Genomic DNA, 19,415 nt, shown 5'->3' on the forward strand with positions numbered 1-19,415 from the left:
CCTCCCTCCCACGTGGGGCTCAGCCCAGGGGTCTGATGGAGGTCACAGTCATGGCCAAGAATGGGATGATTGCAGGGAGGGCTCCCCCAGAGGGCAGAGAGAAAGCAGGAGAAACCAGCAGCCTTTCTTCTCCATCCGCCCTGGGGAGCTAATTACAGGCCAGCAGCCCACTGCACAGGTGAGCGCCTGGGACCAGCCACCCTGCACACCAGGGTAGGCCTTCAGCCTCTCCTGGGAACGAGGGGGGGGGGGGTGTACACTGGGGATGTGGGGAGGGCACTAGGGGAGAGACACTTCCTATTTCCTCAGTTCAGGGCCCATAATTAGTTTGTGGGATGAGAGCAAAACAATCATCCTCAGGGTGACAGCCAGACATTCAGGCGGCATGGGGTGTGGGGTGCAGGCAGGGCAGGGGGGCAGGGACAGAGGCTGGGGCAAGAGGAACCCACTTCTTCACCCCGCTAGCACTTCTCCCCGGAACCTTGATCTCTTCCCGGCGCTTGGACTCTGCCCCAGAAGGGCCCACTGACCCTAGCAGACTGGGAGGCAAGGCTGTGTTTGCCAAGGGAGGGATACCCGCCTGAGGTTATTTCCGGCTTCTCCTGGGGAGGAAGGCAGGAGAGGGGCCAGGCCAGAGTAAAAGCTGAGAAGGTTCCCATCAGGGCACCCCTCCCCAGCCTCCTGCCCACGAGCCCTCAGTCTGGCCTCAGGGCCAGGGAGGGAACTGCTGGAGCTGTTTGCTCAGACAGGCCTATTAGGTGGGGCCATCGTCAAGGAGCAGGGAGAGGGGAGATGTCTCATGGGGTCTCCCCCCAACCCTACCCCGTTTGCCATGGAGTTCCCTGAGCAGCCCACCCCCGAGAGCTCAGCCAAGCATGTGGGGCAACCCCCAGCTCGGTACTCCAAGGAGAACATGTCCAATCACAGGGGAGCGTTGGTCACCAGCAGCCCGAGGACACCACTGGGATGCTCTGGACCTGAGGTGTGGACAGTATGATGAGGCCACGGAGGGTGGGGCTCTCAGAAGAACATCTGCTGAAGCAGAACTAAGCCCTGCACCTTCTCAGGGTCTTTGTCCTCCGTGGGGATCATCACACAGGAACCAATAAGGAACTTCAAGATCTAGACAGGCCCAAGGCTCACAATACTAAGTCTTTTGTTTGCCACCCTCCAGCTACCTCTGACTTTCACTTCAATTTATCTGATCCGAACAGACAATCTCAATCCCATTTTGCAGATTAGAAACCAAAGCAGAGTTACAGGGAACGCTGGTTTACTCAAGGTCACAGATCAAGTTACCCTCCCCAGTGGGTCGGATCAACCACAGGCCCCATCGTTCCCTCCGCCCTGTGGTGCATTTCCTGGGAATGTGATGATGCCAGATGTTTTGTTTGTTTATATAACAGCATCTTGAGCTGAGCAGGAGTGCTCCAAGCGCTGTATCTATGCCCTGGCCCCATCCCCAGGAACACCCCTTAGACAGCAAAGTACAGCCTAGGGAGGGAGCCCCAAAGGTAACATCCTGAGTACCCTAAAGCACCCAGGGGGTCCCAGCATCACCGATCCTCCTCCTCCTCCTCCTCCTCCTCCGCTCTCAGAAACAGCCCCAGGACCTCCACACCCTTGCTATTCTGGCGACATCATGAAGACAGACCCAGCCAATCCCTCAGGCACTACCCGGCAAGGCTTCTCAGCCCTCGCTACCCCTTCGAGGGAAAGCCCCTTGGAAACCTAATCAACACTCTTCTCTCTGAGAAGGGACAGTCCCTGGTCTCTGGAGATTGACCGGTCATTCCTCCTTTGAGGACTTCTCAGATCGGAGCCAGAAAAGCATGGCCTGTCTCTGCCCCTGTCGCGGCTTCTTGTTTAGGTTCCAGTGCCTGACAGGGGTCATCCTGTCTAACCATCAGCTTCTGCCCCAGCCAGGCCCCACTTCCCTTGCCCTTCTGCACCCTCCAAACTGGGAGCAAGCGACTCACGGTGCAGGCTGAGGGAGATGTTGATGGTGTGCTCATCCACGAAGCCCTTCAGGCCAGGCATGCGGGCACACTTGAGCTGCGTCTGGGCGGCACTGTCCCCGACGTGCACCCAGCACACAGTCTCGTTGGCGTAGCTGAAGTCCATGGCTGTGGTCTGCCGTGTGCTGGTGGGCGTGATGGTAGACACTTGGGCCCCACTCAGGTACGTGGCCAGGATGTTTTGAGAGTTGGCAATCAGCAGCACCGGGGGCCGGTCTACCGGCTCTGTAGATGGAGGAGAGGGAGGGTCAATGCAGCCAGGGTTCCTAGGACCTCACAGGCTGTTCTCCACCAAGGAACAACACTGAGGGCACCTCCCCTTGTGGGCACAGGTGACCCCACCCACCGTTCTTGGCCTTGCAGGAACGGTTGTCTGGCTGCAGCAGGTAACCTTCCACACAGCCGCAGGTGAAGGAGCCATCTGTGTTGGTGCAGAGCTGGCTGCAGGTGCCGTACACCGAGCACTCATCAAAGTCTGCCAGGAAAAAAATCAAGGGCATGGTCATTGGCAGGGCGATGAGAGCAGGGAAGTGTGTGCCCTCAGACACTACCACTGTCCATCCCTACAGCTACGTTGGAGGACAATTTGGCAGAATATTATAATAATAACTGTGCAAACTCACCCAGCAAGTCCAGACTTGGAGAAAGGCACATATGTGCATACCATCCATTCATTCAGAAAATATTTCTTTAGTGCCTACTCAGTGCCAGAACTGTCCTAGGCTCTAGGGCTACAGCAGTGAATAAAACAAATTCAAACTGTTCCCGCGTAAAACTTAAATTCTGATGGTAAATGGAATACTGTTATAATGATAATAAATACAAAAGAAGGATAAATTGTATTTTTTGAGCTGCTAGTGCACTGGAAAGTGACTGGTGCTATGAAAAACATTAAGCAGAGAAAGGGGAAAGGGCCAGGGGTGGCCTCCCTGGGAAGGTGGCATTTGTGCAAAGGCTCGAGGGAGGCAAATTTAAAACAGAAAAGTTTGCATTGTTTGTAACAGAGAGAAATTGGGAACATCTTACTCATCAATAGGGCGATGGCCAAGTAAACTGTGGTAACAGTCATACATCACAGCGGTTTTTAAAAGAACGAGGTAGATCTCTACGTATTAACATAGAAAAATCTCTAGAACATGCTGAGTGGAAAAAATTGAAAACAGATATGTACAGGATGATTTTATGTAAAAAAACAGCAGATGCGCATAAACAGTACTTTCACTGGGGTTTTCCATGAGTACATGCGCACAGATGTACAGAAAAAGCCCCGGAAAGAGAGAGAGCAAACCGGTAACAGAGCTGATCTCCACAGAGATGGGAAAGGGACCAGAAGTGAAGAGGATTTGTCGAAGTGGACTTTAGTTTTATCTGTCGTGCTTTAACTTTTTTACAAGAAAACTCACATGTGACCTATATAATTTTAAGATGAATTTTTAAACGTCTGGTGGGAGCAAGTGGGCTCCGAGTCATGCCCAGAGGCTATATATAGGGCCTGTAGCCATGCCTCCTCTCTGGCACCTTCCATCTAACTTTCTCCTACTCCAGCCAGGCCCACTGGCCCTGCCTCCCTCTTCCCACCACCATCACAGTAGCAGTTGCACTCACCTTTGCAGGTCTTCCCATCTGCCTGCAGCTGGAAGCTGTTGTTGCAGTAGCAGGTAGGCCCGTTGAGTGTGGGGACACAATGGTGCTGGCAACCCAGCTGAGAACAGTTGCCTAGGAGCTCTGTGAGGGGCAGGAGACACACACTCAGGGCCTCAGACCTGGCAGCCACCCCCAGACTGTACCCTCCACCCAACTCCCGTCAACCCTTCAGAAACCACATTCAAGGCCTGCAGTGTTGGAGATGAAAGGGGCTTAGGAAGCATCTACCATATTTTGCAAGTGGGGAAACTGAGACTCAGAGAGGGTATAAGACAGGCCCAAGGTCCAGGTCGTTTAACCAATTAGGGCTTACAACCATCTCCCTGCTCTGGCCTCCCCCTGTCCCATGGAGAGAGGTGTGGTAGTTTGTTGGGCTCAAAGGGAATGTGGGCAGTGAGTCTTATTCCCTTCATATGCCTCTTATTTGCACTGCCCGGGGACTACGATGCCGGCCCCAGGGCTTCGGGGGAAGAGTGGATATGGAATCGAATCTTTGCCCACAGGATCCCAGCTCTGGCTTGGAAGCACCCCTGCAACTTATCCCTTGAGCCCTAGAGGCTTCTGAGAGAAGCCTCAGTAAAGTCCAGGCGGAGGATGGCAGGAGGAGCAATTTGGTTCCCTCCGGATTCTTCTCTAATCTTTCTCCTGCCACTGACCCACTTCCACGGGGGAGACGCAAGGGAATGAGACAGGAGGGGGAGAGGTGGGAACAGCGGCCCCCCCAAACCAGCGACCCAATTAATGGCCTTGCGTGGGGCCAGGAGGCCTGGTCACAAAGACCCCTTTGTCCAGCTGCCTCACCCCCCCACCTAGGAGTGAGAGCTGCCCCAGATGCTAAGACGTTCAGAAGCACTAAGCCTGCCAGGCAGAGCTGGGGTGGGGGGCCAGACCCCAGTTACTCCTTTTCCTCCCCACCTCCACCCGAGAGCCTAAATGTGCTGTCTGTCCAGCCTTCCAGCACAGAGCGGGTAAGTATTGTTTCTTCTAGAGAATCTAGAAGAGTTTCTTTTCTGGATATGATTTGGTGGTGGGAGGGGGTGGGGGGGTAGGTGTTTTAGGAGAACCAATGTCTGTAATATCAGAAAGGAAGTTCAAACCCTAGGTTTTGAGGTTCTTTGTTATTTTTAAAACTGAAAAGGTATTTGAGGTATTCAAAAGGAAGCACATTTGAACATGCACCATCCGCTAAGATGGGATGTGCGTGGTAACTGAAGTCAACCCCTGGGCCCACACTGCACCACATCCCAGGAGCTTCAGACAAGAACATGCAAAACCAACCAAAGGAGAGGATTAAAAACCTTCCACAAACTCCCTTGCTCCACACTCCCTGCCCTGAGCGAACAGGACCCGGAGGTGTCTCCTCCCACAGGCCAGGGAAGCAGGCGAGCAAAACTTCAGCCCCCCAACCCCAGCTTTCATCACAGAGTCTGCTCTTCTCTGTTCATACTCATGTTGCATATAAGAAAGCATTTGGAGGAAAGGTCCCACTATTTACAAAAAAAAAAAAAAAAAAAAGTATGAAAACACTGATCTCATGTAAAGCTTTCCGTTTACAGGTGGGAAACTAGGGCCTGGAGAGGGGTACTGACTTGTCCACGCACAGGGAGAAGCCCAGGACAGGGCCCATACTTGGACAAGCTCCAAGCCCAAAGGGCCCACTGATTTTGGCCGCTGTCTGGTGGCAATTCTATGTAGGGGCGTAGGACAAAGTCTTATCCCTACTGGAGGTGCAGGGACAGTCCTCGGATGGCAGGCCTCCAGACCCCTCAGGTGCCCAGCTGAGAACTCACCGCATGCACCTGTGAGAGGAGAGGTAGAAGAGCCCTTACCTCGGCAGTGGGCCCCCTCGTCCGAGCCATCCATGCAGTCCTGCACCCCATTGCAGAGGCGGGACATGGGAATACACAGCTCAGTGCCCAGGCAATTGTGCTCGTTCGGCTGACATCGCTGGGCCTTACTCTGTGGGCCTGGGGGCAGACGGAAAGGTTAGCATTACCACGCTGGCAAAAGCAGCTGTAGTTGGCCAGCTGCTCCCTGGGAGAGGAAGCGGGAACTGAGACTTGGGTTTCAGACATCTGCATTTTTGAGATCTTAGGAGGCCTCAGAGTTGGTAAGACTCTTCATCTAGAGCTCTTCGACACAGATGTCACACACCTGGGAGCAGCTAGGTGGAGGGGAGAACAAGGCCTTCAGCCAAGAGTCCACTCTTCCAATGTCCCCTGCCTATGGACCCCAACGCCTCCACATTCTACACTCAGGAGACAGGCCAAGGTTAGAAGTGAAAGGTTTCAATGAGCCAAGGAAAACAGAGTCCATGGTAGAAAAGCTCCAGTGACAAAGAGCATCTCCTTCCCATAGCTGCCCGGGTCACAGAATGGGCTGAGAGTCGGACGGATCGAGTCTTCTGGAACTGCACTGTCCAATATGTAGCATCAGGCATAGGTCACTACCGTGCATTTGAACTGTGACTAGTTGAAAATGTACGCATAAAATACACACTGGCTTTTGAAGACTTAATGCCACAAACAAAAAAGAATGTGGCCCAGCCGGCGTGGCTCAGTGTTTGAGTGTTGACCTATGAACCAGGAGGTCACGGTTCAATTCCCAGTCAGGGCACATGCCAGGTTGCTTGCTCAATCCCCAGTAGGGGATGTGCAGGAGGCAGCCAACCGATGATTCTCTCTCATCATTGATATTTCTCTCTCTCCTTCTCCCTTCCTCTCTGAAATCAATAAAAAAAAAAAAAGAATGTGAAAGATCTCATGAATACTCTTATATGAATATTATACTAAAATGATAAAATGTTGGATACACTAAATAAAATTAATTTCACCTGGTTGTTTTTTCCTTTTTAAATGTGGCTACTAGAAAATATTGAATTGTCTTATGCTTTGCATTATATTTCTATTGGACAGCACTATTCTAGATCCCCCAACCCCAGAGCAGCCTGTCTGATAGAAAGATTTGGGAAGCGTCAAAGGTGGTAGCCCGCTGGTGATGTCTCTGGTACTTCCTTTGTTGCCCAAGAAGATGGACTTGGGGTGGCTATTGAGCTCCTCAGAGAATCGTCAGGCCTTGCAGGCTAGGAAGCTGGCTGAGCCCATGAGCTGGAAGACAGACTACTGTGGACTGGCTCGCCAACCTGGACGGGGTGTGTGAGAGTGTCTCCCTGTGAGTGGGCTATCCTGTGCCTGGGCAGGAGTCTGCATGCACAGGTGAGGGCGGTGTGTGGTGTGCAGTGAGGAGATATCTGTGTGTCTCCATTTCCACATTCTTTGGGGATTGAGTCTGGTTTTGTGTGTCTGTCTGAGTGCTTCTGCACCTCCCCGTTTTGAATGTTGACTCTGTGTTGCTGTAAGAACATGTGCTTTTGTATATGTTGGGGTGGAGGGTGGACAAGTCAGTGCCCAGGAGAGGCTGTGTGTGTGATGGGTCTGAGAGTAAGAGTGGGGATGTGTATAAGGTGGGATTTGCTTCAAGGAAAGAATGGATAAAAAGAGCCAGGTCTGGCCCCTCTGCAAGGCTTTCTTAATCCTTAACACCAAGCATCGGGTCAGAAATGTGGGGGTTAAGGTGGCATCAGACAAGGAGGCACTCCAGGCTGAACCACTCCACCATAGACACTTGTAGGATATCCCTGGCCCCCAGTCCTCCAGGGCAGAGAGAACTGGTGGCTCCCTTTCCGGCCCTAAAATTACCCCAGATAATTACGGGTAAGGGTGTGGGGAGAGGACAGGGGATGGGGCTGGAACAGGATAAACCCGGGAAAAAAAACAGAGACAGACCTAAGAATGCGCGGGCACCTAGACCCTGGCCGAGATTGACAAAGCAGGGGAGAGGCTGAAGGTGGAGACCCCAACACTCTGCCAGCTGCCCAGGATTCTGGGGTCCAGCCAGCAAGTCCTCCACCCCCCACCTCCCACCCCCACTGGCAAAGTAAAAGCTGGGTGGGGACCTTTCTCCCAGTTTAAACAGCTGCCTCTGATTACACCACTTACTGGGGGCAGGGGAAGGCGGGGGTGGTGGGAAACGCACAGGGGTGGGGCTTCTGGTATAGAGACTGAGCAAGAGTTGGTGGCCTTTGGCCTGGGACTCTGAGGACAGAAAGGGGACCCGGCTGGACCTGTGGGCACTCAGCAAGGGTCGGGAGGCTTTGAGGTGGGAAAAAGAAGGACAAGCAAAAGAAAAGGGAGGTTGGGCTCTCCCCTTCCAGCAAAAATGTCAGTGTGGCCCTGGCTGGTTTGGCTCAGGGGATAGAGTGTCTGCCTGTGGACTGACGGGTCCCGGGTTCGATTCCGGTCAAGGGTACATGCTGGGTTGTGGGCTCGATCCCCAGTAGGGAGCGTGCAGGAGGCACCATTGATGTTTCTATCTCTCTCTCTCTCTCCCTTCCTCTCTGAAATCAATAAAAATATATTTTAAGAAATGTCAGTGCAGAGAAAACAGTCTTGGGAAGACTCGCGGCGCAGCGGTAGAGTGAGCAATCCCACGTGCCATTTCTGAGCAAGCCAGGCACCCTGCCGGGCACAATGAGGGGGGAGAGGACAGTTTTAGCTGTGTCATGGACAAACAATCACAGAGCAAGGTCTACACCAGGCGAGAGATCAGCTTGTCCTCATCCCAAACTGCCTGGGCCAAAAGGAAAAAGATAAGTCAGGAGTTTTGGGGGAGGGACCCAGAAAAGTACTTACAGATCTCAGGGGCCTCATCAGATCCATCCGGGCAGTCCCTCTCACCATCACACCGCCAGCCCTTGGAGATACAGGTGATCTGGTCTTTGCAGGCAAACTGCTTGGGGCTGCAAGTCTTGGGGACTAGGGGTAAGGAAAGAAAACGGGGTGTCAATGGAGGTTGAAAGCCAACTCTATGGCCCTAAAGCCCCCCGTACAGCTCCTCCTCCTTCCCTATCATCGGTCTCCATTTGGCCCAGACTCTGTGAGTCACAGCCCATGGTGGGGGGAGGTGGCTGTGTGTCACTCCTAGAACACAGAATACCTGTGGTGGGGGGAGGGGGAGGATACAGGGAGCACGCTTTACTGCCCTCACCCAGCCCCCTAGCTGCCCGTCCAGTGCGCCCCCTCCTCCAGCCCTCAGGGTCAAAGCCCTTGCTGTCTGGGTCACTCTTGGCCACGCACCAACACCTGCAGCTTTGCTGACCGAGAGGAAGGACGGGGCATTTACGGAACATTGACATGTTTTCTCTTATCTTCCTCTCCCTCCCACTGCAAGCCCAGAGCTGATCTTTTGTAACCTCTCTGCTCCTCTGTCCTCTGGGAACTCCTGGTCCTAAGAACCCATCACCCTCTCCCCCATCTCCAACTCCTAACTAACCACCAGGCCCCCAGACGGGAAGTGTGTGTGGGGGGGGCGGGGGGGGAGGGGGGGGTGCCCTTGGTACACCCGGAGCTTGGAGACGTAGCTTGGAGACGATATCAACGGAGGTACTGGAGGGTAAGACTGTGGGGAGGGGGTGGGGGGGGCAGAGCAGGGGGCCCCACCTCCACCTCCAGTCCCTAAAGACATAGCCTCCCTTGTGCTTAGACCTCAGGGAGGACTTTCAGCAGATGTCCCCAAAGATAAGAGGCACCTAAAGATCGCTCAGGGTGATGGCGTTGGAAAGCCGAGGCAAGAGAGGGCTGGGGGGACCTGTGGGAGCTGATTTCAGCCCAGCCAGACCGTGAGGCTGCTGCATCCAGGGCCTCTTTGCGCTGTCCCTTCACCCCCACCAGCTCCCCTCTGCTCCACGCCATCCTCACACCTCATTCTCTAAGGAGGAGGAATGAAGAATGTAACACTAACTCCTATCACGGGCTCAATATGTGCCAGGGATTGTGGTAAGCCAGTTCTTTCTCTGTGTCATCTCATTTAATCATCTTCCCCACAATATGAGACAGTAGGTACTACTCCTACCACCATTTTATAGACGAGGACACCGAGCCTCAGGAGGGTGGGGTCACATATTAAGCAAAGGACAAACCAGGGCTCACTCAGCCTTGAGCCGACTCCAAGCTTTTAACCAGTGCAGCCTATACTAGTCTCCCCATTCCCATTAAGAGACACCCCAGCTGTTCCTCCCAACCCCATCACCAGGTCCCCCATGGGAAGGAAAGTCCTCCCCGGTCCCTTACCCCCACCCAGGGCTGGCTCCCAGTCCCCCCGCTCTTCATCGCCTTTTCCTCGTCCTGTGTCAATTCCATTTCTATTCAGCTGGCGTGCACTGGAGACCAGCTCTGTGCCAGGCACTGCCTAGGCACCAGGGTGCCAAGGAGGAGTAAATGCCCCTCAGGAGCCTCAGGTCCCTGGGAAGGCAGCTGCACACCACGACCTCGAATGCAGGGCAGAGTGAGCTCGGGCTGGGACGGAGTCTAAGTAAAGTATGTCAGGGCCCCCCGGGAGGGACAGAATCTGAGAGGGGCCACGTGGAGAAGGTGTCCTCCCTCCCTAACCTCCGTCGCTGGCAGAGGGCACTGCACCCAGGCCCTGACCAGGATGAGAGCCGAGTTCAGGAAACACATCAAGGATGGCCGGGCCAGGCCCTCCCCCCCAGAGCCCCCCTCCGCTCCCCCCCACCCTGGGCAGAGAATAAAGGCCCCTTGAGGAGGTGGATAATACTGAGTTCATTGCCCCACTGGGCCAGCTGTGAGGTCTTCCCGGGGAACCCGCCAGCCTAGTTAGCATGCCGGAGAAGGGTCCTCTTCCCCTGGCCAGCCGAGACTGTCTGGGGGGGTAGAAGGGGCTGGAATGGGACTCAGAGGCAGATGGGCTGTTTGAAGCCCAGAAATGGCCTCCATAGCCCCACCGTGCCCCCCACCCCCACCTGGACATAGTCCACACCCCCAAGCCTCCTGCGCCAGAACTCACAGACTAGGCCTGAGGTCACCGGTTGGTCACTCCAAACTCCGCTCCATTCTGCGTCCCAGCCATGATCCTCCCCCCCTTTGGCCCTTACTTTGTCCCCCCTGCTGTCCCCCACCCCCATTTTTGGCCTGAACTCGACAGAGGAAACAGCAGCTGGCAAACTCCGAAAGCTGGAATGAGAGAGATTCACAAACCAGATGTGTTCTTGCAGAGGGAAGGGAGTGGGGGAGGGGGGAGTGAAAGAAGAGGAGCCCTCAGGGCTCCCTATCCCACATCAGCATCTCTTCAGACCCAGGGACAGAGAGGTTGGGGATGCACAGCTCCCAGGAGCCAGGGCAGCGCGAGGAGGATCGTGGAGAGATAAGTGAAAGAACTTCCTTCCTGTCAGGGATGGTGGAGAAAGCCCAGGGAATGTGGAGTTTGAAGGCTGAGGCCTGTCTTTGATTTCCTTCAGGGGGAAAGGGGAGGAAAGAAACAAATAACCTACTTTGGGGCAGTCTACGCAGCCCAGGGAAGCCCCACTGGAGGTGGGAGGGAGTTGCCGTGGGGGTGGGTAGGAAGCTGGTAATCTGTTTAGAGCCTCCAGCCAAGCCCACTCCCCGCCCCTCCGCCCCCTGAGCCTTCTGCATCTGATACCAGCACCCAGAACACCCATCTTTGTGGCCTGCAGCTAAGATGAGGGAGCAACACAGCCCTAAGTTCAGCCCTAAATTGGGGATCAACTACTGGGCTCAGCGGCCGCTGCTGCCTCCTGCCCCTCGTGAGAATTGGGGCTTCGTAATGACAGGAGCTGCGAACACTTTACCTGGTCACTATGAGTCAGCCACTGATTGGAAGGAAACACTTTGTATTAACTCATTTAGATCCTCCCAATGCTGTGAGGTGGGTACTGTTGCAATCCCCATCAGACAGAGGTAGAAGCGGAGGTGCAGAGCGAGTCATAACTGAGCAGGTGGAGAAGGGAGACTAACAGCAGGGAGCATACTTTGGTCCCTGAAGCTGGGAGTGGGAGCAGGATCACGGGGGGTAGTAGTGGCCTTCAAGGCTCATCAGGGAGGAGAGGGACAAGAACAAGACAGAAGAGGGAAGAAAGAGGAGAGAGATGAAGGAGGAGAACTAAAAAGGAAAGAGAGCAAGCGAGGTTGCAGAGAGAACGCCAGGACACAGGGGCCGTCTGTTCTCAGCTTTGCCTGGAGATGAATGTGACCGCCATGCTAACTCTGGCCAACACCCCTGCCCCCCCTCAGATCCAGGCACTCGGCCCAGCCATGGCCCCCAGGGCCACCAAGCTGGAGCCAGGACAGGAGGCGTAGCGTTGGGTGTACACGGACCCCACTGCCCGGCTTCAGCCTTGGCTGTCCTCCTCTATCCCGTCCTGGGACCTGGGGGGTGGGGCGGGGAAGGGTGCCTGGCCAGAGAAGAGCGCATGAGGAAAGGACGGGCCCTGCGGAGGTCTTCTCAGAGGAGGGGACCCACTCTTTGAGGGAGAGGGAGAGAGGTGAGACCGCAGATGGTGCTTCCTAAAGGACCAGGAGACCTGAGGCAGGAAACTCGTGAAAGAAACCCTTGAGCAGACACCGAAGAGAGAGAGAGAGATTGTGTGAAGGGATGTTTTCTAAAGGGAACAACACGATATATCTAAGAGAAGAGGAGCCAGGGGGTGGCCAAGGGGTGGGGGGCAGAGCCTGCAGGAATCTAAACTTTCAAACATATGGGGGTGGGGCAGCAAGGGCCTCCCAAACCCAAACCAAGAGCTTTTCACTGAATTTTATGTATTTTGGGTGTTACCCGGTGGCTCTTTCCCGCAGCTCAGCGAGGCTCAGACACATTTTTGTCATTCCTGAGTCTGGGCCTCTGCTTTGCGGCCTGGACAGACGGACAGACAGGATGGCCTGCACTGCCAGGGGAGGGGAAGGATCTCCCCCTACATCTTGAGTCAATATTGACTCAGCAGCACATTAGCCTGACAAGTGACCGCCCTACCATCTTTTCCTTTCCCCCACAAGTAAGATTCAGACCCTTCAAATGTCCCCAGAGATCATCGTATGTCTCCCCAGGCCTTTATGAGCCCTGATCATCTACCCTCAACACACACACAAGGCTCATCCTCTGCAGAAGTGAGAGCTCTAAGCCCCTGACCCATTCCCCACGCCTTTCTCTAGGTCTTAGGTCATGAGGAAGTCCTGCCAGAAGTCTAACCTCCCTCCTTCCTTCTGAAATATCTCCTTTCTCCCTCTTACTCAGTCCACAAAGGGTATCAAGTTCCCTCCTTGCAGAAACATTCTCTCCAAAATCCATTCCCAAAATTAGTGGAGGGGGAAGACGAGAGAGGAACTTGAAGGAAAGTGGAGAAGAACTTTCACTGCCAAACTGGATACTCCCAGTCTGGCCTGGGAGGGTACGAACAACTACAAAATTTCGAGCATGTGAGCAAGCCCAGGAGATAGCTTTTGGGATACCAAGAGGCCTGGATGGAAGGGATGGCGACGAGCAGAGACAAAGCAAGCAACAGAGATTGAGAAACGGGGCTGAGAATGCCACGAAGGATGGGCAATAAGAGAGATAAACCAAGAGGATGAGAGTTTCTGAAAGGCCAAGAAGGCACACGCCAATGACAGACTGAAGCAAAAAAGATACAGTGGGGTCTCTGCCCAAAGGTTGCCAAGACAATGACACAGTTATCTTGGGATGAACTCGTGGAATAACAACCCCTCTGAGACCCAGATTAAGGTGGGGGCAGCATATATCCTGATTTAGAGAGACAGAGTCCCTGCCCTCGCAATGTCTGACCCCAGGGAGACCCAGGATAGGGACTACTGCCTCCCATAGAACCGGGAGGGTGGGAGGAAGGGAAGATAGGGCTCTTCAACCTGGGAGGCCAAGGCCTGGGGAGGGTCTTAGCTCCCCAGGAGGAGCAAGAGGGGCAGAGGCCTCTCCTCCACCATCCCGCACCTCTCTCCCAGGGAAGGTTGACCCTGGTGCCCTTCAAAAGCACGGCACAGGAAGCACTCCAGAGCCAACTGCTTCCTTCTCCAAACAATGCAGGATCCTGCTAACCGGCTGAAATCTGGGACTGAACACAGAGGGGTGGGACTAGGTTCTCCAAATGCTCACATCCCACAGCTCGCTCCACCAGGTCAAGGGACCCTTGCATGGGACTCAACTGGGCAATAAGCACCTCCCATTCAGAGCTGGAGGACTTGAAGGCTGGAGAGTCCACGAAGTGGGGGGCAGGGGGAGCTGAAAAGAGACTCCTGAGACGGAATGAGCTTGGGGTTCTAATGTGCAAGGCGGAGGCTGCAACAGGAGGACAGAGAGTTAGACTTGCATAAGGAAGAGCTCCCAAAGGTGAGAAGGGGTTTGGAAGAGTTTGGGGCATTGGACAAGCTCTGGCTCTGGCCAGGGCCCCGGTTGGCATCCTTGGGAGGCCTGGTGATGGGGAAGTGGTTGGGAACAAAAAACTATGGAGAAAATGGAGGAAGGGGAAACAAGAATGGGGAAAAAGGAAGTCTTGTGAAGCAGCCTCAAACATCAAAATATCCCGCTCCCCCTTCCCCCAAATCCCCAAATCAATGTCCCACATGTCCCTGCTTTGTCTTTCGCGTCTCTGCTTTGAAAGATAAGGGTAAAGGGAGATGTTCAAGGAACTGGGTCTGACCAGGGATAAAAGGAGTTTGGAACCTTTCCCCAGAGAGCCAGGAGGCAAACACCTCAGTTTCATAACTCACTTCAACGGTCCAGCTTGTCTGATAAGTGGTAACACACTGCTCAAGGGTGTGTGTGGAGAGCGGTGGGAGGAAGGAAGGCAGTCAGCCTTCGTCCCTGAGCCGGATCCGCCTGGGGCAGCCCTCCTCCCTACAAAATGTTCTTCATCTCAGCAGGATCCTCGATAACCCTTCTTCCCATTCCGCACCCCATCTGTTTCCCCATCCTCCCATAGCAAGGACACTCGACTCTGTCTACTAGCAGGGAATGACATTGTTCCCCAAAGAGAAAGGGACCCTGGGGTAGGTTCAGGCATAGCAGAGAAGGCAGAAGAGGTGGGAGAGACCCCAGGCTGCTCCCCTGGAAGAGCAGCAAGACCTGTGAGAGCAGCAGGAAGGAAGGTTAGATACTAAGTCAGGTAAGCTGGGGCCGGAAGGTTTCCTTCTCTCAAACATGTCTGTGGGCTTGGGGCTTGAGGCTTGAGGGCAGGGGTAGGAAGGATAAGGGAAGCCCTTAGGCTGCCTGGATAGCACTGGCCCTCGGGCCTGTGCAATTCCTCTCCCTGAGCCAGAGTGGGTGAGACTCATGATTCATAGTCCCATTCCCAAGGTAAGAAGGGTAGTGTGTGCTGGGGGAGGGGTCCTTTCCCTGGAATTTTGGGTACAGGTTGGTTTGAGCTGGGGTTACAGCCATGGACTGAGTGAAAATTTTAAGAAAGGGCAGGGAGGCATTAAGGCGAACATATCCAGTCTCCCTCTTCCACTCACCACCAACCAACTTGGTGTGGCAAATAGAACCACTTTAGAACCCTGGGGGTGACACTACCTGGGCCATTCCTGACTTGGCTGGGGAAACTTTCTGTTCTCCACAGACTCCTGATGGTCTCTTTCTCCCTCTCTTAAATTTTTTTCTCTCCCTCCCAGAAGCTGCTACTGTATATCTAAATCCCTCTGCCTCGATTTCCCCTCCCACCTCACAGAATTGATAACGAGGCAAGAACATGCATAAGAGGAAAGTCATGAGTAAGGGTTGGCTGTGAGGGCTGGTCAGGAGAATATTCAGGACAGATCCTCTTTACTCCTTTTGGGCAGATAATTGAGGTGGGGGGTGGCAGAGGAGCAGACAGTCCCCAAGACAGAATAATTGAGGGCCACTGAATATACTGTTTTTCTGGTACAGCTGCTTCCTGACTCCCTAACCTCCCTCTCTCAACCGAAGCAATTTGGGGGTAGGGGAAGAGCGGGAAAGGTAATCTGATTTCAGAGAAAACTTTCCTAATCTCAACCTCGCAAAATTTAGAAGATGGAGGAAGGGTGCGTGATGGTATTAGGCCCAATTTTTTCCGGATGACAGGAAGCGGTGAGATCCCACCCCTTCTGAAGTCAGGGGCCCAGCCCAACCCCATGACCCCAGCTCAAAGCTTAGGCAAGACTTGAACCAGTGACTCACAAATAAGAGGAAAACAAATAGCTGACATAAACGGGGAGGGGGCACTTCCCCAACAGGACACAGTTCTAGCCCAGACCCAACTGTAGTATTCAAAGTGTATGTAAATGGAGGGAGAAGGGGAATGGTAGAGAGAAATAAACACATTTACCAAAGGAGCAGGGAATTGGGGAGTGGGGGCATAGCCATAACCCCCATCCAACCTCCAACTCTCCTACCAGTCCCCATGGTGATCAGGCCAGAAGGCGAGAAAGCAGCCTTCTTCCGACCTCCCACCTCAGCATTCCAGGCCATTCTCCAGCCCCCTTACCCAACCCTGACATCTGACGTTTTTCCTTTCAAAGCTCCCAGGAATTAAGAAGGAAAATTCAAAGTCACACAGCATCTCCTGCTTCTCCTCTGCCCCCCAAAACAGCCCTATCCAGGCTACTGACAGAGGCCCTGAGAGGGGGAAGTGCTCACTTCGGAACCCAGGCCGGCAGCCCGCTGGATCCTGGACCCAGGCCTCCAAGCCTGGTCTCCCAGGCCCAGATTCCACACCCAAGCAGGGGGGCCTCTCCACGGCCCTCCCTTTCCACCCACAGCCATCTCGGGCCTGCCTGCCCTCTTCCCAGCAAGGCACTCTTGACCTGGCTCCCTCTTCCAGATTCAGAGGCCACTGCAAAAGTCCCTCCACCCCCATTTGCAGCCCTGTATTGCAAACCCGGATTCCTTCACCATTCAGATGGGGGTGGAGGGGTGGAGGATGTGGGGAGGTGGAGGCCCTCCCCAACCAGAGATAGGAAGAGAAGGCCTCTGGCTCCCTGGATCAGAAAAGGGGGGAACCCTCTCCTCCCTTCCCAGGCCTCTGGTCTTTGTTTGGGCTGGGGGCCCCCATGGAAGCATCATTTACCCAGGGCCACATCCTCCAAATTGGACCCCCATCCCCACCCCCAGTCGGGACGCTGCTGTGTCAGCTGGACTGTGATAACAAAAGGCACCCCCTCCCGCGTCTCCCTTCCCCATCCAAACGCAGGAGTGGGGGCTGGGGAGTGGGTGTCCCCAGGGGTCCTAGGGGGCCGCGGAATCTCACTTACCGTCGACAGCGGCCGCGACCAGAGCAGAGAGCAGGGGCAGCAGCAGCAGCTGCGGCGGGGTCAGCATGGTGTGGGCTGATGCAAGCAGCAGCCCCCTACTCTCCGGTCCTGCTACTTCTCACCGTCGCCCCCCCCCCAATTGGGGGGTCCCCCTTTTTCCTCCTTTCCTTCTCCTCTATTCTTATCCTATCCTTTAGCAACGCGCACCGGGGGCGTGGGTGAAGAGGCAGAGTTCGGAGCCCCTTGTGGAGGGTCTGCTGGCGAGGGTACGCCCCCTGACCCCAAATCCAAACCCTTCGCCCCCTGCTTTTCTCTTCGCTCCTCTTTCCCCCGTCCCTGGGCAAAGCTCACAGCTCCATCTCCGAGCCGCCTCCGGCTGCAAAAATGCACAATTGGGAGGAGGCGGGGTGGGGGGTGGGGGCGTGGACCGGGTGGGGGAGCCCTTGGAAGGGGCCTGATGGAGCTCTGGGGGCTCCCCTCGTTTCTGCCTCCTCAGTGCACGGGCCTGGAGCTCGCACCACTGTTCCCCCGACTGAGGTGCCGCGGGGCGGGCTGAGAGGGAGAGAGGGAGGGGAAGGGTGGAGGAGGGAGGGAGAGAAGGGGCGGGGAGAGAAGAAAAAGGGAGGGGGGAGAGCTACGCGGCAGTCCGGCGAGTGCGCATGCGCGAGGTTGGCGCGCTGCCCTGGGGAGGGGGCGTCCCGGCAGCTACGGGGGCTGGAGCTCCGGCCCGCGGTTCGAGATCGGGGGTCCCCTGGCGCCGCTGGCGGGCTCGGGGCGGGGCGCGTCCTCCCCCCCGCCGGGGCCTTTCTCTCCCCGCTGCGAGTGGCTGCAGGAACTGGGGTGCTTGGGCAGTGGGCGAGCCAAGTGGAGTGGCTGCTCCCCTAGGATTTCAGCCGGGTCTGGGGATCCTGGTTTCCTGGAGGTGCCCTGACCGTGCCCCGCCGGCCTGGGGTGGGGGCAGGGGCCGCCATCGCGGGGACGGTTCGGGGAAAGGCTGAGCTTGGATTCGAAGACTTTTGGAGAGGGACCGGGACCGGGGCCAGCGGCGGGGGGCGGGGAGGAGGGCCGCGAGGGCCCGCCCCCACCTCGCTCCGGGACTCGGAGTAAACAGGGACACCGCGGGGACACGCCGCAGCTTGTCCGCCCTCCCGGGGCCTGGGGATGGAGCCCACCTTCGTCCCCGCCTCGCCCTGCCCGCCTGGCACCGAGCGCGGGAGGGGCAGGCGCTGGTTTGGAGGGAGGTGAGTCACCAGCGGGTGGGGCTGCCCCCTTCGCCCCAAGAGGTCGGGGCTCGTTTATTTTTTATTTTTTTATCCCTTCTGCCTGGCTCCCCACCAAGTCGGCGTTTTAGATTCCGAGCAACAGGGATTTGGAATAAGATGAGGGACTCTGGACCCGAGTTCTGAGCGGGCGTCTGCTGAGCGCGGGACCTCTGTCCGGCCCGCGGCCGGTCCGGGAAGGCTGCCTCCAGCCCCGGGCGCCGGCGGGTCCACCGCCCCGCGGAGGTGCTTCTGGCCACTGCCCCCTCCTGGGCGGTGTTTGCAGCCTGCGCCCTGGGCGTCTGGCTTTCTGGTGTCTGGAAGCCAGAGTGCAGGGAGACAGCAGGCGACTTGGGCTGCCAGAAACTGAGGTTCAGAAAAGAGAGGGTTGTACCCTTTTAAAATTCTAGCCAAGGAAGGGTTCTCCGTCCTCCAGGCTGTCCTTGCAGAAAGCGGAGCAACACTGAGGACTTGTCCCCTGATGGCAGTGCGAGCCACGGAAGAATCCAGAGGGAACCAGAGCTTTTCTCCAAACCAGAGCTCCCTCTGGGCTCGGTTTGCTCCAGGCCACGGCCACCTACCTTTCGTCTTCCAGGCTAGAAATCTCAGACGCTGCCAATTCTGTCTAATCTTGCAAGTCTGTGCTCAAGGTCTGTCATTTTTTCCTTTGAAATAAAGCTCCAATTTCCTCTGCCAGAGTTTCTTCACACAGCGGTGGAATCTTATTCATCCTATTATACAGCCCTCCTGGGCTCACACAGTGACAGACACATGGCGGCAGGGACTCACTGAACGTGTTTAGTGAATGCCTATCAGATTCCTTCCTCTCCCAGGACCCTCTCCCAGTGTTACCGTCCAAGCGAAATCAGATTGAAACAGATTTCAGACATCTTTGAAAGGAAAAAGCTAGATGGGATGACCGCATGTCGCTTGTAAGGGGGCAGTTTCATTCCTCTCCCTGCTAGTTACCTTACAAAGGTGAGTCTTTCTACATCCGTTCTCCCTGTGTAGTCTCTTCTTGGATGGCAAACCTCTACTGGGTGTCTGTCTGTAGACAACTAAATCCAGTATGAACTCTCCCAGCCACGGACTTCCAAAGTCTGGCCTCAGCCTGCATGTCAACACTTCTTATTTGCTACCTCCCAACTCCTATGAGCTCATGAATGTGAATGTGTATTTATTTTTAACTTTATCTTATAAAAATGGTAATAATTAGTGGTTAAAAAACCCCTCAGCGTATAGGAAGGTACAAGGTGGAAAGTAAACTCGCTGCTCTCCACACTCCCATTCTTCAGTCCCACCCTCAGAGTCACCACTACTGAGAGTTCTGTGGGTCTCCTTCCAAGAGGTTAAAAAAAAAACCCACAAAAAAACAAATAAACATCATTTAAAACCACAAGTGAGCTCAT

The 19,415-nt window shown here is 55.1% G+C and overlaps 1 protein-coding gene across 2 annotated transcripts in view; it reads right to left on the reverse strand.

The window, feature by feature from the left end:
- The window catches only part of LRP1 (LDL receptor related protein 1), a 79,516-nt gene extending 62,221 nt beyond the window's left edge, over nt 1–17,295 (reverse strand). For both annotated transcript variants that reach the window (XM_070409932.1, XM_070409931.1), the window contains exons 1-6: nt 16,748–17,295; nt 8,354–8,476; nt 5,492–5,629; nt 3,624–3,743; nt 2,365–2,493; nt 1,980–2,243 (exon numbers count right to left, since the gene is read on the reverse strand). In XM_070409932.1, the coding sequence (XP_070266033.1) occupies nt 1,980–2,243; nt 2,365–2,493; nt 3,624–3,743; nt 5,492–5,629; nt 8,354–8,476; nt 16,748–16,814 (841 nt within the window). In that variant the 5' untranslated portion in view covers nt 16,815–17,295. The remainder of the gene's footprint in view (nt 1–1,979; nt 2,244–2,364; nt 2,494–3,623; nt 3,744–5,491; nt 5,630–8,353; nt 8,477–16,747) is intronic.
- Nucleotides 17,296–19,415: the final 2,120 nt, after the last annotated feature.

The sequence above is a fragment of the Myotis yumanensis genome, unplaced genomic scaffold (genome assembly GCF_028538775.1).
Source record: "Myotis yumanensis isolate MYYU_CA2020_CCGP unplaced genomic scaffold, mMyoYum1.0.hap1 SCAF_3, whole genome shotgun sequence".
Classification (NCBI taxonomy): domain Eukaryota; kingdom Metazoa; phylum Chordata; class Mammalia; order Chiroptera; family Vespertilionidae; genus Myotis; species Myotis yumanensis.